At 39.3% G+C, this 15,333-nt stretch overlaps 1 protein-coding gene across 2 annotated transcripts; it reads left to right on the top strand.

Annotated features, from left to right (window-relative positions):
- The first annotated feature begins 9,615 nt into the window (after positions 1-9,615).
- Positions 9,616-11,560, top strand: LOC132786374 (odorant receptor 42b-like). 2 transcript variants are annotated; one of them, XM_060792888.1, is made up of 4 exons: positions 9,616-10,857; positions 10,922-11,040; positions 11,122-11,279; positions 11,341-11,560. In XM_060792888.1, the coding sequence occupies exons 1-4, from the start codon at positions 10,070-10,072 to the stop codon at positions 11,413-11,415; spliced, it is 1,140 nt and encodes a 379-aa protein (XP_060648871.1). In that variant the 5' UTR covers positions 9,616-10,069; the 3' UTR covers positions 11,416-11,560. The 2 variants fall into 2 exon arrangements, with proteins under 2 accessions (XP_060648871.1, XP_060648870.1); XM_060792887.1 differs by having other exon boundaries at positions 10,922-11,279.
- Positions 11,561-15,333: the final 3,773 nt, after the last annotated feature.

The raw sequence follows: 15,333 nt of genomic DNA, 5'->3' as shown, positions 1-15,333 counted from the left end.
TTGCAATGTTTGTCGCTTTATTAGTTTATCACAATTTAAGCATCTCGCCCCATTTCGCTGCCCAGCAGCGGAAGCGAGTCAAACGGAAGCAGCAGCAGCTGCTATTGCCTGTTTTTTTGCGCCTTCTCCACATCTACATCTCAACCTCTCCTTCAGTTACAGCTCCAGGTTCAGTTCCAGCTATTGTCCTGCGTCCTTCGTCAGGATGCCAGCCAAGATTTTTGTCTTTCACTCTTTGTTTTTCACTCTTGTTGTTGTCGTCGACGTCTTACTGTTTTTTTTTACATTCCGCGCGAGCGAGTCGCACGTCGTTTTCAATAAATTAATCAGTCGAAGTGCTTTAGTTTTGCGCCTGTAGAATGTCAGGAGTTGCAGTAGGACAGGAACAGCAGCAGGAGCAGGAGCAGGAGGTATCGAGCTTGGCAACTCAATCGCGATAAAGCCCTCCAGGTAAATTATAGTTATTTGATTTTGTTGGGTGATTTGTTTGCCCCATCGTTTTTTAAAGCTGACATCAAATTGAATTGCATTCGAGTCGCCGCTAAGTTCCCTTTTCATTTATATACTCTGCCTTTTTTGGTTTTTTTTTTCTGGTTGGTTTTACTTCCACTGCCCAACCGAAAAGTAATAGAGCCCAAAATTATGTAGCATGCATAAATTTTCGTTGGCAGGAAGCCGCCGTCTCGTTTTCTGCTTCTTATCGTCACGAAAAACCAAAAACTTTGCATGTGTGTGTGAGAGAGAGTGTGAGAGAGGAAACTCCATTAGATGCAGACGTAAGACACAAAGATTTTCTTGTAGCAAATATGTTGAATATTGCCTACACTATCAATTTTATGGAATACAAAGTATATGTTTCATTAAAGATCTCAGAATTACAACAATTAAAGCGAACGTAATTATTTATCATTTAATCATTTATTAAATAAATGTTGTATAATATGTTGATTTTTTTGGGATCTTAGCATCATAATTTATTGTACTTAATTGGTAAATTATGCCATAAAGATTTTGTGAGATATACATTTTATATTAACAGAATTTTCAATGCAAAGTGCTGAACTGCTTAGCAGTGTAGACTTAGCGCACTTGGTTAAGACAACGGGTAACTAAAGAGTCAGAGTTAGAGAGGCAAAGAAGAAGATACAGAGACAGAGACAGAGGCAGGAAGTGGGAGTGAGAAAAGCAGCTGAAGGAGGCAAGGCAGTTAAATCTGTGCATACAAGTTGGGGGGATTGAAAGTGCATAAAGTTGAGTTTATTGTTGGCTAAAGTATATGCTTTATGCTTCATGCTTTATGGTGGTAATGGAGGCGTTTCTATACGCGCGCTCTGAAACTCACAGACACACATATGCACCAATCTTTATCAGGCTGGCAAAGAAATTATGACGGAAATCTAAAAAGTTGTGCATTAAAACTTGTTTGTGGTCGGGTCGGGTTGTCTGTGCTGGCATCGAGTTGGTTTTTAGATGTCGTGCGCCAGTCATAAATATCCAAAAGCAACAAAAGCGAAAAGAAGGCGATGCTTAAATGGAGAGCAATTATGTGAGGCGTTTGGACGTGTCTCGAAATATAGGCGAGTATAATGAAATATTTCTTTGCACAATAGCTATTAATTCAATCTTTTATCGTATTGCAACAGACTTACCCATATATGCAACTATCTTTGGTTTAATTCATATAGTACTCGTACAGAGATATATATTCAACAAACACTTAATTGTTATCAAGTTTTCTCTTTGCTTTTTATTCTCTTCCAATAATTTTGATTAAATCGATGATGACCTTCAGCTGTATAACATTTCATTACTTTCTTAGCGCTAAGGCAGCCCAAATGCTGAAAAATCTCAGTGGCATCACAAATATTTAACGCTTTTTGGATTTTTACTTGGATTTCATTTGAAGCTCCAGCCAATGTTCTCATCTCATACTCATAGAAACTTCATTTGAAGGCAAACTGTCATTGTCCCGAGGCCAGCGAGAATTCTTAAGTCCAGTGGCTATAGCACAATAGAATAGCCTGGCGACAGCTTCGGGTTTAAGGGTTCGGTCCTTGGTTTTTGGCCTTCGCTCATCCTAGTCGGTTCGCAGTGCAGTAGCCACAGAATTTAGCACAAAAATATTTTCAATTATGATGCCAGTGAGGAACTCTAGAATTTTTCAATTAAGTTGTGTGGGCGTGGTCATGTCTGACGACCACTTGCCAACTCAAAATGGAATTTCGTTGCAACAACAAAAACGAACCTGTTGTATAGTAGTTGGAGTTGTCGTTGTAGTTGTAGTTGTACTTGTGGTGAGTAGTAAAAGTGCTAGACATAAAGGTAAAAGTATTAAAGTTATATGCGCTTTAAACTGGCAATTCTTGTAGTTGTTGTTGTTGTTGCTGCTGTCTCTGTTCATGCTGCTGCTGCTGGTGTTGTGCTACTTTTATATGCCACGGCAAAGTTGTCGCCGTTTTAGTGGCATTCCTCTCCAACCCCCACAAACGCCCACAATGTGTCCGCGTGCCATAAAAATTTGCAACAGCTGCACAGCCTGAGACCAAAACCAGAACAAGAAGCAAGATTCCGACTGAGACTGTGGCTGAGAATAAGACTGGAACTGAAACAGACATAGAGACTGAGACTGGACTACTACTACCTTGACAGTAGTCAACCAAAAGGATTTTATTTTTTGGCTTTTAATACACTAACCAGGACAGAGCAGTTTAACTATGAGAATAAGATTGAGGGAAATAATATAAGTTTAAGTTTACGCAGAATTAATTATGAATTTGTACAACTATGCAATGGAAAAATTATAATAAAACAAAAATTAGTAAAATATTGGAATATATGAGGTATTCTTTTTGTTAATTCTTATTTTGAGAGAACATTTGTAATTCGTTAAGACCTTGCTTTTAACTGGATAGCTGCTTTTGGGGCTTTTGTTTTTTCGTAGCTTGCTTCTGTCCAATAATTTGGTCTATCTAATGGCAACACAAAATGCATTTTTGCAACGTATCTTTAGCTGGCAAATGGCCTTAGTCGCTTAGTTTGCTCTCACTGCATCCGTTATTCTCCCGCGCTCCCCTTTCGAAACCCACTATTGACGCCCCTGCTTGGCAACACCTACATCCACTGCAAAGAGTCTGTGCATAAAATAACAATATAATGCTATGACCACAGTGCCGTGGGAGTTTTTCTATTTCAATGGCGAAGTCACCTCACCAAAAAAAGCAAATACTACGCGACTTATAATGCATTAGCAAATGCCAAATTTATTGCAATTTCTAACATTTGTTTTTTGTTAGTTTTTTGGGTTTGTGCTTGCAGCTTACGTAAAGCCTTAAAACTTTGGGTTAGCTTTGATGTTTTAGATGACAGACGACTGATACATGTCCACTATTATCACAAAGTTATAAATTGTTCGTAGTGTGCTCGCTTGACTGGTTTGCATTTAGTTAATTGGTTTTGCGCTAGGGCTTTAAAGCATATAATTCATAAGCCTTCTGAGAAAAACGTACCTACCGTTCCGCAATCTCAACATCCCTTTTCATACCCACACCCACATTATGTCGTTTGGAGTGTATGCGGATTTTGGCCTTGTGGCTGGCCTGGTTGGTCCAATTACGATAATTGTCGCGTTCATTTTTCATTTGACAACGTGAGACAGAAACAGTAGCGGAGGACTTATATAGCTTACAGTTACAGCCTTGACAACTGCTGTGCAATGACAGTTGCCCCAACAAAAAATACCCGAAAAAACTCAAAGCAAAAGTGTGTACACTTGGAGTACTTCAAGAAAACTGTCTGATGACTATAATGTGTGTAATAATTTAATAAAAGTTGCCTCATTTGTCATATTGTGTTTCATACGTCATGTGCGACGGAAACGGAAACAACGGCGACCAAGTGAAAGTACTCATTATCCAAACATTACCTCACCACTTAACTGACTGCCAACCTACGCGTCACTGCTCGTATAATAAATATTTGATTATAGTATATTTTGCCGGGGCTTTAAGTTGAAAGCTTTCGGTTAAAATTGGTACAGAGCTGCAGTTACAGTTGACCCAGTTGGCCAGCAGTAACTGGAGCTCAGCTCAGCTTGGCTCAACTCAACTGAACTAAAGTACAGGAAACCAAATTGAATGGCTCTGCTCTCAACTTCAGCTGAGCAGTTGCAGTTCAATGCACCTTTGTGGCCTATTGCATGGATGTCAGAGGGCTGGCATGAGAGTTGGCATCCTGCGGAGGCTGTAACAAACAAATATAGAATATGAAAATGGAAAATATAATTATTTGAGCTTGAAAAAAAGATAAATGCTATTATGTAAGTAATATTAATATTAATATTACAATCTTAAATTTTATATTGTAAATTTTATATTATTATTTTGGTAAAACTAATAGAACTGTCATCTAGATCATTGTCGTTGTCGTCGCTTTATTCATTCTTAATATGTTTTTTTAATTCATTATAATGGCAACCTACAATTTGTATTTTATTTTATTAACTTAAAGTTTAGTTAAATCTTCTTGCCTTAACTCACTTGTTTATTTCGCTTCAGATGAATCCTCTCTCGCTGTTGAAGTACTACTTGCAAGGCATAGATATTTGTATGCTCCTTGTCAATGCATTATTAAGACAACAACAGAATGGAAGGCATTCTGCCGGGCTCAAATGCAGTTTTTGCCATTGCTGCCTGGACCTGAGCCAGTGGATGTGCCTGCACTAGATATATACAGAGACTCTGCCCTGTGTCTGTGTCTGACAAGCGGCAGCAACAGTGGCAGCAACTTCTCTAGCTGCACAAATTTGCAAAAGTGCAACGTTATCTGCATCACATATTTGGACTTTGTTGCATGCACTTGGTTCGCCCGAAGCTCGCGCCTAATCTCAATGCAATCACTCACAGCAACAAGCAGCAAGCCAAAAGGTTTCAACTTGCTACGATCCATGGGAATTTGTGAGGAGTGGGGAGGGGCAGCAGCAGGGCCAGGAGGGCAAACAACAAAGTGGCCGCTTGAGTTGAGTTGAGTTTAAGTGTAGCACGCTTTTAGGCTGCTGCATTGTGGTCGTTGTCGTTGTTGATGCCTGGCCTCCTGTCAGTGCAGGCGTTGGGCTTGTTCCTGGTGTTGTTGTCAATCACTTTGCAATTTGCAAAATGCACTTTCGACCACAAAAAAAAAAAAAAAATGGAAAAAGACAAAGAATAGAAAATAGAGAATAAAAACAGAAAAGGATTGCATTGGTTTTGCTTAACACACTGACAAGGGGGCGTATGATAAATGCTGGTTTTTGACTGTTTGTTGGGTTTCGTAACTTTATTGTGCTTGATTGTGGCCCTCCTTGCTTTGTGGTATGGAGTACTACTTCATTTTACTATCACTTGGGCGTTGACAAGCAACGAGTGTTGAGCTGTCGTGTATCGTAGTATATAGTAGTGTGTATAGTGTGGCACATTTTGGTGTAGAAGGGGAGTCGAGCAACTGTCTGCAGTAAGTTCGGCTAAGGCTTTTTTACGAATTGTCACTGGCTGCTCGGGAGTGGCTGCCAAAGTCTAGACATGCCCTACTGTTGCTGCTGCCTGTTGGCTGTTGGCATTTGCTTAGACAAAGCCAGACACCTTTGTATCAGTCAAGTGGTTTTGCCTCGACGGAAGTGCTGTCAAAGCAAGCGCAGATCCCAGATTAGTTGAGTACCACGAGTATGGGGCGAAAAATTAATGTGCCGACAGCACGCCCAGATAACATTTCACACACTAACAACGCACAAACACACATACACACTCAAGCACATACACGTATTGCTAAACTACAATTCATTTGGGGTGTTGGCGTGTAGTTTAAAGTTTGACGCGTCGCTTGACACTTAGACAGCAACAACTCATCAACGTCATGAGCAGGATGAAAAAAAAGACGTTGCAAAAACTGAACTGAAGTGAAAACTGTGAAACAATATTAGTCCCAGCATAGTTGGTAGATGGGTACTCGCATGGGTTGTTACTCCTGCATCCACGTGGGTGTGTGTGTGTATGTGTGAAATGCCTGTCAGCTACGACGACAAATTCTGCTTGCTCGTGAAGCACACAAACAATATGGAAAATAGCAAAAAAAGTGTTGCCGACTTTTAGGCGCAAATGTGTTTAACAAGTTTGACACAACTCATCTTATTAACGCTGCCGGCAACATTACACCGAAATACTTGTTAAAATTAATAAATATTTTAGCATCATAAAAGGAAACTGTCAATTAGCTAGAAGAACTACTCATTCACATAGATACATATATGCAAGAAAGACGACAAACATTGTCAGTCGTTTTTTGGAACACCCCTAAATAAGTAGTTGACTTCGCTTTCCACTTGGGGGTTTCGTCAGGGGGTTCGCGACTGTTGGCAGTTGTGTCTGTGTTGTCAGCTTATTTGACTTTCGTCTTGGGGTAGGCCGGTCATATAGCACGCATAGCTAAGTCACTGCATGTCAAGGGTGATGATGTTGGTGGCAAAGCGGTAGCGAGGAGAGGTTGTCGGAGGTCGTCGCTTGGCCTGCAATTTGAGCTGTGCCTTTTGACATCTACTGGGAGTTGTCCGGCTGTTTGTCTCAGTTCCTGCCTGCTGCTCCTGCAACATTTCTTTCCCCACTTTTTTCCGTTATTGTCGTTCTCGTTGTCGTTCTCGGCGTTCTCGACGTTCTCGTTGTCGTCTTTGCTTGCGCGCTGTCATTAAGTTTTATTTAATTCTGACTTTTGTTTGACTGTTTTTCTCGCTGCCCTGGTAGTTCTTTTTTATTGTTGCGACAGTTTTTGCTAACAAATTGCTTAGCGTCAAGTGTCATGTAATTACGCACACACATACACACATACATACATATATATATACTATGCTCACATGTGTACACATGAGGGGGCAACATGTTGTTATTAGATTGCTGCCAGCAAGTCGCTTGGGAAAGTTGCTTTTAATTTTCTTTTGCTTTTGCAATTGTTGCTTGTCATGTAGCCGTTGCTGTTGGTGTTGCTGTTCTTACTTACTACTGCTATTTTGTTCCGTTTGTGGCCCACAAATTAATGCCATAATAATAGTTGGTCCTTTTTACTGTTGGCTAATGATGCTGAACTTGAATCCAGCTGTGCCCCGCTGCCAGCTGCTCTAATTATGCGTAGATTTGCGCTTTAACTGCCACTGGGCATTGTCTAATGATCACTAATCAAAATACTTCTAACAAATTGGAGTCCTCTAGTGAATGCAATAAACGTGTTTCAATGAATTAATATTTGTTAAAGAAGTTATCTAAGTTGAACTGTGAAAAATGTTTTAAATAGTTTTGTGGTTTACATTTTATTGAAGCTGTTCACAAGCTCTCACTTAATAAAAGTAGGTAATTATTTTCTCAACGCACAACATTTATGTAGATAAGATTACTATGGTATACAACTAGTGAATACTAAATGAAAGTAATACTTTAATAAAATCTCGATTGGCTGATACAGATAAAGTATCCTAAAATCTCTGCACTAGAAAGAATAATAAAATGTTAAAACATATTTTCTGTTTCAGAAACTTACACATTTTAAATAAATACTCCCACAATCTATGCAGGGTATAATTTACAATGTTAATACAAGTAGCAATCAATAATCGGATAATAGAAAGTTGCCCACTTTAGTAACTGGCAATTAGACTGCAAAAAAAGCGGACATCTGTCAGCTCATAAAGTATTCAAAGAGGGAATGTCAGTGCCTGACACGGGTATTAAAATGTATCAACTTTGGTTACACAGCAAGCGCATAGAAGACAAACCTGAAAAGCTACGATGCCTTTCAATTTGTGGTGTTTTTCAGAGCAACGCAAATGGCAATTTCTAGTTGTCGGTGTTGAAACTGCTGGTGACTGACTAAACTGTTTGCGCGTCCCTGGCCACATAATTAGAGTTTCTCTGCAGCCGTGGCGCCGTTTTAAAATTGGCGCATAAAATGTCAATTTGATGTCATTGGATCAACTTAAATGCGCTACCCAGAATGACGATGCTTGTTCCTGGTTTGTTGCTTGGTTGTTGTTGTTGCTGTCGCTGTTGCCTTTGCTGTGCTTCTGCGTTGCTATGTTGTTTGGGGCCATGATGTTCTGCCTGGCAATTTACAATGCCCAGAAATGATTTCCCGGCTGCTGTTGCGGCCGCTGCACTTGTGGGTTAATTTCGGCATCCCGTTACGCGGTGACCTCGCCACTTTTCCATATGAAACAAGGCGACCGCCCACAGCTCGCTCGTTCGCTGTTTTGGCGGTCAGACTGTCTGTTCGTCCATCTGTCTGTGTTTCTCTTTCTCTGTGTGTATGTGTGTGTGTATGTCTATTTCTCTCTGTGATGTGGCAGCTTCATTTTGAAAGCTGTCCGCTGTTGACATTCATGCTGTCGATGTGCTGTGTCATACGTTGGGCGTTGCCTGGCTGACCTGCTTGCCTGCTGTGCAGTGTTGGCTTGTTGCCTACCTGTGCAAATACATGTTTATGTTATGCTTGCCACAGCAGTAGCAACACATCATCAGCAACAGCAACAGCAGCAGCAGCATTGGCATCAGCAACATCGGCTGGCTGGTTGCTGGCAGCCTCGTCAGCAGATTAGTTTGCTTAAATTGATGGCAACTTAGCGCTAATAACAACGATGCGATGTGTCGCTTGTTTTGCCAGTGGACGTTAAAATGTGTGCACTGCGCATACCTTGAGGCGCCACTGAATGAGCCAAGTGGGTCAACGTATTAATGATGATGTCCTCCTCAACTCAATTCATCTCAACTCAAACCAGTTGAAGTGCGCTGCGTTGCTCTCGCCGGTTGCGGTTGCGGCTTAATTAAATGATATGTCCAGTGCATTAATCAATTTTTTTTGCGAGCTATACTTTGTCTGCCTTCCATACTCATAAACTTTGCTTATTTCCCTGGTGTATGCCACGCCCATGCCCACATATACATACATACATGTGTAACATAGTATTGGACTTTGTACGGGACGCGCACATGCATAATTTACCATTCTTATGGCGTTTTTGGCATAACTTTTGCTTACTTTAAATAAATCAAAATGTTGGCCATGTGAACGCCAGTGTGCTGCTGCGCGCGGCTTTGAATAACTTTCCTTTTTTTGATATATGAACAACATGCTGGACAGAGTTTTTGGGCAATGGATAGCTCTACACCTGGTAGCTGAAACAGCAACAAGAACAGCAGCAGCACCAGCAACCACTGAAGCAGCAGCAGAAGTTGAAGCAGCAGGGAGCAGTCTCGTAAAGTATGCAACAGTTCATAAAAAAATGGTGTACAAGTTGCTGCCAAGCTGAATTGCCCTTAAAAATTGATTAGTTCAAAATGTTATTCGAAATATATAACATATAAAGTTCAGTTGCTAGAAATTGTAGAGCTGAAGTGTTACAGATAATAACGTTGAAATCTCTTGTATTAAAAAGTAATTTAAATGTAGAAACAACTTACAATTATTTAATTTATATTTGAGCCATCTATAGACTAAGGAACTTGTTTTAGGTTATTTGGTACGTTTTTTTTTTTAAAATAACAGTAAAATTTAGAGTTACAATATAAATAGAATAATATTATTATGTTGGTTTGCAATTGGTGTTATTGTTGTACTTAGTGAATACGGTGTGAACAAAGGGATACGCTGACATTACTTTTACATGTGCGAACTGATGACTTTTTTCCCAATAAATTCACTTTTTTTTTCCGTAATAACAGCTATATAATCTGTAATTATATGAACTTGCCAGCAGAAATGCAGACATCGGATCTGCTTGATTGCAACATTGTAATATTTTCTCCAAATCTCGATTTAAATATGCAAGCATTATTTTTTTCATTTTGCAACCGAAATAAATCGCCCGAATCAAAAGCTAGTCATATAAGTAAACAGTCGAATATACCTTTTATCGAGTAACGAAAATAATACAGGGTATAGTTGACATGAAAGCAATTGCAGCTGTCAACGCGCTCGCATATAAAAGCCCTCAATCGAATCGTCATCAGCAGTTGAGCCTTGTTTACAGTTGAATCGAGTTAAGTCAGCAAATAAGATAATTATGAAAAGTGAAAAAGTAACATTTAATTACTTGAGGGAGCCCACTTCCACTGATCGCATGCAAATGACGGATGCTGTTGAGTACTTAAGACGTGGCATGACTACAATGGGTTGGCTTACGCCATCGAAGAACAGCCGATATTCCTATTGTGGAATGTACAAATTTGTGAAATATTTCTTACTATCATGTGCCATGTATTTACCCATTGGCTTGTCCATAACATATATTACGGAATTTAGCACCTTTACACCTGGCGAGCTGTTTACTTCTCTACAGGCTGGTATTAATAGCCCAGGAGCCTTCATGAAAGCTGTTCTGGCTGCACTCAATGCTTGGCGCTTTCTTGCAGTCAAAGAACAGCTGGCTAATATCAGCAGGCGATGGATAAAAGATGAAGAGCAATTGGCAGTTCATCGTACTGCTAAATTATGCAATCTTGCATATCTTTTGTTCTTGGGAAGCTACGTTTCATTTGGATCATTGACTGTACTCACGGCGGTCTTGAGGGGACAAACTCCTTGGCGTATATATAATCCCGTATTTGACTGGAGAGCCAATACATTGTATTTTTATATCGCGACTGGATTTGAAATACTTTTCATGGGATCAGGAATAATGTACAACCAAGTAAATGACAGTTATCCTCTAATCTTCGCCATAATTATACGCTCAAATGTGAATTTGCTCAATAATCGTGTTCAAAATTTACGCACTGATCCCAACAGAAGTGAGGAGCAGAACTACGAGGACCTCAAGGAATGTATTGTTGATCACAAGCAAATATTGGAGTAATGACAAAAACGAGTTAATTTTTAAGAAATTATTTTAATTAATTTATTTTTAATTCTCTAGCATCTGCGATACTTTAAGACCATTTTTTTCAGCAACTATTTTCATACAATTCCTATTGGTTGGCTTACTCTTCGGTCTGACTATGATTAACATAATGTTCTTTGCCAATTTAACAACTGGTATTTCCTCCGTTTTCTACCTTTGTGCTCTCACCTGTCAGACATTTCCATTCTGCTATACTTGCACTCTAATTGACGCAGATTGCGATGTTTTGGCATTCTCTATCTTTAATTCAAACTGGCTCGATGCAACTCCACGTTACAAATCGACCTTGCGGCACTTTTTGCATAATGCTCAGAAAAATATTACGTTCACGGCTGGCTCCATTTTTCCCATATGTCTCAACACTAACATAAGTGTAAGTATATTTATTTTATTGTTATTTAATATAAATTTTGATAATCATATCATATTTTAAGGTGGCTAAGCTCGCATTTTCGGTTGTCACATTTGTTAAGCAAATGAACATAGTTGAAAAACTCAATGGAGAGTAGTTGGCAATATGGAATCCAACATTTTAAATTTGAGTTCAACAACTACATATATGTATACATAATTAAATATAATCTACTTACTACTACTACTGTGCATTACCTTAGTTGCAATACTTATGCTCAGATCAAATGAGTTTCACATATTGTTGCATATTGTTATTAGCATAAAATGGCATAAATAATTTGATCAAAATTCATCACAAAGTAAATGTTGTAATTATTTAATGTAATTAAATTGTTTAAAAAGGCCAACTCTCTGACAGCGAAATGGACTTTAAAATGACGGCGGCGACAGAGAAATTTAATTATTTTTTAGCTAAATGCATAGAAAACTGTGTAAGCCCAGCGAAAATATTCATTAGGTGCTGCTGCTACTACGACTACAACTTTTGCTTTTGCTTCTGCTTCTGATGCTGTTGCTGCTGCTACTGCTTCTCATCAGAAATTTACAGCTTGTAAAATTTCAGGTCAAAAATAAACCCAGAGCGCCCAGTAACTGCAGCTATTTATAAAATGTAATTTTGCTGTGAGTACAAAACCGGGGCTGGTGAAACTTTGAACGGTGAAACTTTGGCACTGACCCAAAATGTTGCCGCTGGCCAGGATACTACTTATCAAGGCTCATCGGTCCGTTGATGGGTAGCAGCTTCAGTTCAGTTTGTCTGCCGCCTGCCGCCTACCATTTACTGTCTGCCGCCTGCTGGTTGCTGGCTGCCGCCTGCTGCCATGTTTATTATAAGTTACGCCTTTTACACCTTTTGCCGGGTTCTTCACACTGCGATAGGATGGGCAACTTTTCATTTTCATCTCGGGCGTAAAGCCTGACACTCGGTGTCAAATGATGTGTCAAAATTTACCGTATGCTCGGACCTATCGCTCGGCCACTTCCCCTGAGCTCTGGCTTTTTAAATATGTGCTGAATTAATAGCCTTCACTCAATGTGACTCTTCACTTCGGGCTTGTGAAGTTTTATGTGTCTGCAACAGACAACAGAGTGATGAGCATACTACAAGTACCAATGCATTACTTGGAACTGCATTTGGTGGTCTGAATTAAAAAAAAAACTGCAACTTATCTAGTAGATTTTTGCTTGACTTGAATTTAAAAAAATTAATGATATAATGTCACAACAATACGAGCTCTCTAGTTGACATGGAAGATGAGAAAATGTGTTTTTTTTTCAGTGGGGGGAATTACGAGTTGAACACACATACAGCTAATCGCAACCAAAGGGCTCAATGTCTGTCTCGTGTCATCATGACACCCTCGGGGTCATAAATGTTTCGGCAAGCTTAATGGGGCGTCAGTTTTGTCACCGGCATTTTGTTTCAGCACGTGTAATTGCCCCACACTTCTGCTTTGTAGGATTCTGCATGAGTATGTGTGTAGGTGTGGAATTAGGGGTGTTTGTGTGTTCCCTGTGAAAAGTGGCCCATTGTAACCCTATCTACATATTCTTTCTTCTTTTTTTATTCTTTCACTTCATCCGTTTTTTTTTGTGCTTTGGGCTGACAGAAGTATGTTTTATAAATTATGTTTAGCTATTTGGGGAAAATTAAAACGCACACGGCACATGGTACTTTTTTAAATGCATGCACGTGCATGTTGTCGTCACTTTTCTGCCTCTCATTCCTGTGCCTCCCAGTTACGGGCTTTGCTTCTCATCATCATCATCATCGTGCTGTGTTGCTGTTACTGCCACTTCTTGTGCTTCTCCTGCCGCTCCTTTGTAGCTGGCATCAATTTTTCACATAAAGTTTGGCAAACGCTTGACTTGCATATAAATGACTTGGCCGTATTTGTGAGCTGCTTTCTGGGAGGCAAGCTGATGAAGCCTTGGAGTTTGCCAGCATTCGAGTTGTCAACTCTTTCAACGTGTTTTACATTTTAAGCGGCATGAAGAAAAATGCGAAAGCATCGCCAAAGGTAAAGGTAAAGGTAAAAAAAATAATTTCCTTTGCGTAATGTGTGCGTTTGTTGTTGCTGTTGTTGATGCTGTTGCTGTTACTACTATTACCCTATGTCATGAGAGCGCGAAGTGAGGCGCACATAACAGAGCAACATAGCAACATAGCAACAGAGCAATTGGGGTCTGCAGTCTGGGAAGCATTTCGGCTAACTGGAAGATTTATTGCGCTATGTTTTGTAGTAGGTTCAGTTTTGCATTTTATTCCTAATGAAATACTTCATCATAAAACACATTTTATAATAGAAAAAGTATGTTGAAATGAAGTAAAACATTAATTTTATATAATAAATAATAATAATAAATAAAGTAAAGACAGAATTGGGAAAGCTCCCTCCCTATAAATAACCAAACCATAAAATAAATAGTTGTATAGTTCAGTACATTTGTTTAACAAAGTCTGTTTCAATATCAGCATGTTGCAAGTGTAGCGTATTGCAAAGTGTGTTAAAAGCTGCGTTCAAAGTGAATAATACTCACACGACGTGCTGCCATTTGTGACTAAAATAAATAGAAATACATATACTTAGACATATAGACATTTCTGGCACATTATTCATAAATACTATGTGAGTTTGGGAGGGGAAGCTTTTGTGTCAGAGTATGAGCAAGTACTTGGAGGGCAGATAACATATTCAGCATTTGTAAGCGATCAAATTTGACATGCACTTATAAACAAATTGGCATCCGTAGTGCTAACACATTCTACGTGCAGCTATTTATGCATAAATATGTTTTTAACAGCTATTATATTACGTTTGAACATATTACGTATACGTAATGTTGGCATTGGAACCAGTAGAGAGACTGCGAAAAAGAGAGAGCGAGAACGAACGACAGAACTCAATCAAACAAAAATTTCATTAAATGCAATGAATAAACGTTTTCGTTTTTTTCCCAACGTAATTTTCTTTGATAGACAAATGTTGTGGGTGGGCCTTAGGAAAGGGACAGGACGTTGGATCCGCTGAGCATCTGCCTGTGTCAGCATTATCAGCCTGATCAAAAGGCAGACTCGCATTTGTCATCCATCAAAGTTAAATCACACTTTTTATTATTTGTGCCACTCGATGGCATAAAATATGCCAATCGACCAACAACAAATCCGCAGCTGAAGCCCCCAAAGCGCCTAAATACGCGTAAAAATTGTTTGTGGTTGTGATGGTAAATATAAAATATGTGCTCGTCAATGTGTCTGTGTGTGTGTGTGTGTGTGTGTGTGTGTGTCTGTGTGTTCGAGTGTGTATGACAGAGCTGCAAATTATCAATAAATAAATAAAATTACGCGCACTTTGGCTTAATGTTTGGATTTCATTTTGATGTCTGGCATATGATTGCTTTTCGGTTTTTGTTGCTGTATTTTTTTGTTGTTGTTTGTTTGTGCGGGGAGAAATGAAACTTATGATTAGCTGTGGCAGAACGCATGCGAATAGTCAATAAATAAATTTAGCTGAAATTATTTAGACGTTTAAATTTTCGTAAATTTAAAACATTTTATGCGTAATTGAATATGAAACAATAATGAAAATTCAAAACATATTATGTTGATCTATTTTTGGTTCAAATGTATTACACTGGATTGAATTATTCGTCACCTCTATGCATAATTATGCTAAGGAAATTGCATTTGGACAAGATGCGCTATCATTACACCATAATTGATCACAGAGTGCTTATCGGCTGGCAAACCGCGCTTTGTCGCCCAACAGACATTCATTATGTTTGGCCTTGTTTGGTTTTGGGGTAGCAATGCAAGCATATTAATTGCTCATAAACAACAAACACTTCTCGTATTGGCCACCCAAGCATCCAACTTGCCCAACTGTTGGCACTGTGTATCAGTGTGTGTCTCCTCGACTGGTTTGTTTATTATTCAGTGGCATTTGCCGCTAAGCAATTACGCGTTGTTGTGCGCCATAAACACCTAAAGGCTTATGTTACACAAACCAACA

This window comes from Drosophila nasuta, chromosome 2R (assembly GCF_023558535.2).
Source record: "Drosophila nasuta strain 15112-1781.00 chromosome 2R, ASM2355853v1, whole genome shotgun sequence".
Taxonomy (NCBI): Eukaryota; Metazoa; Arthropoda; class Insecta; order Diptera; family Drosophilidae; genus Drosophila; species Drosophila nasuta.
This window is presented reverse-complemented; position numbering and strand designations above follow the sequence as displayed.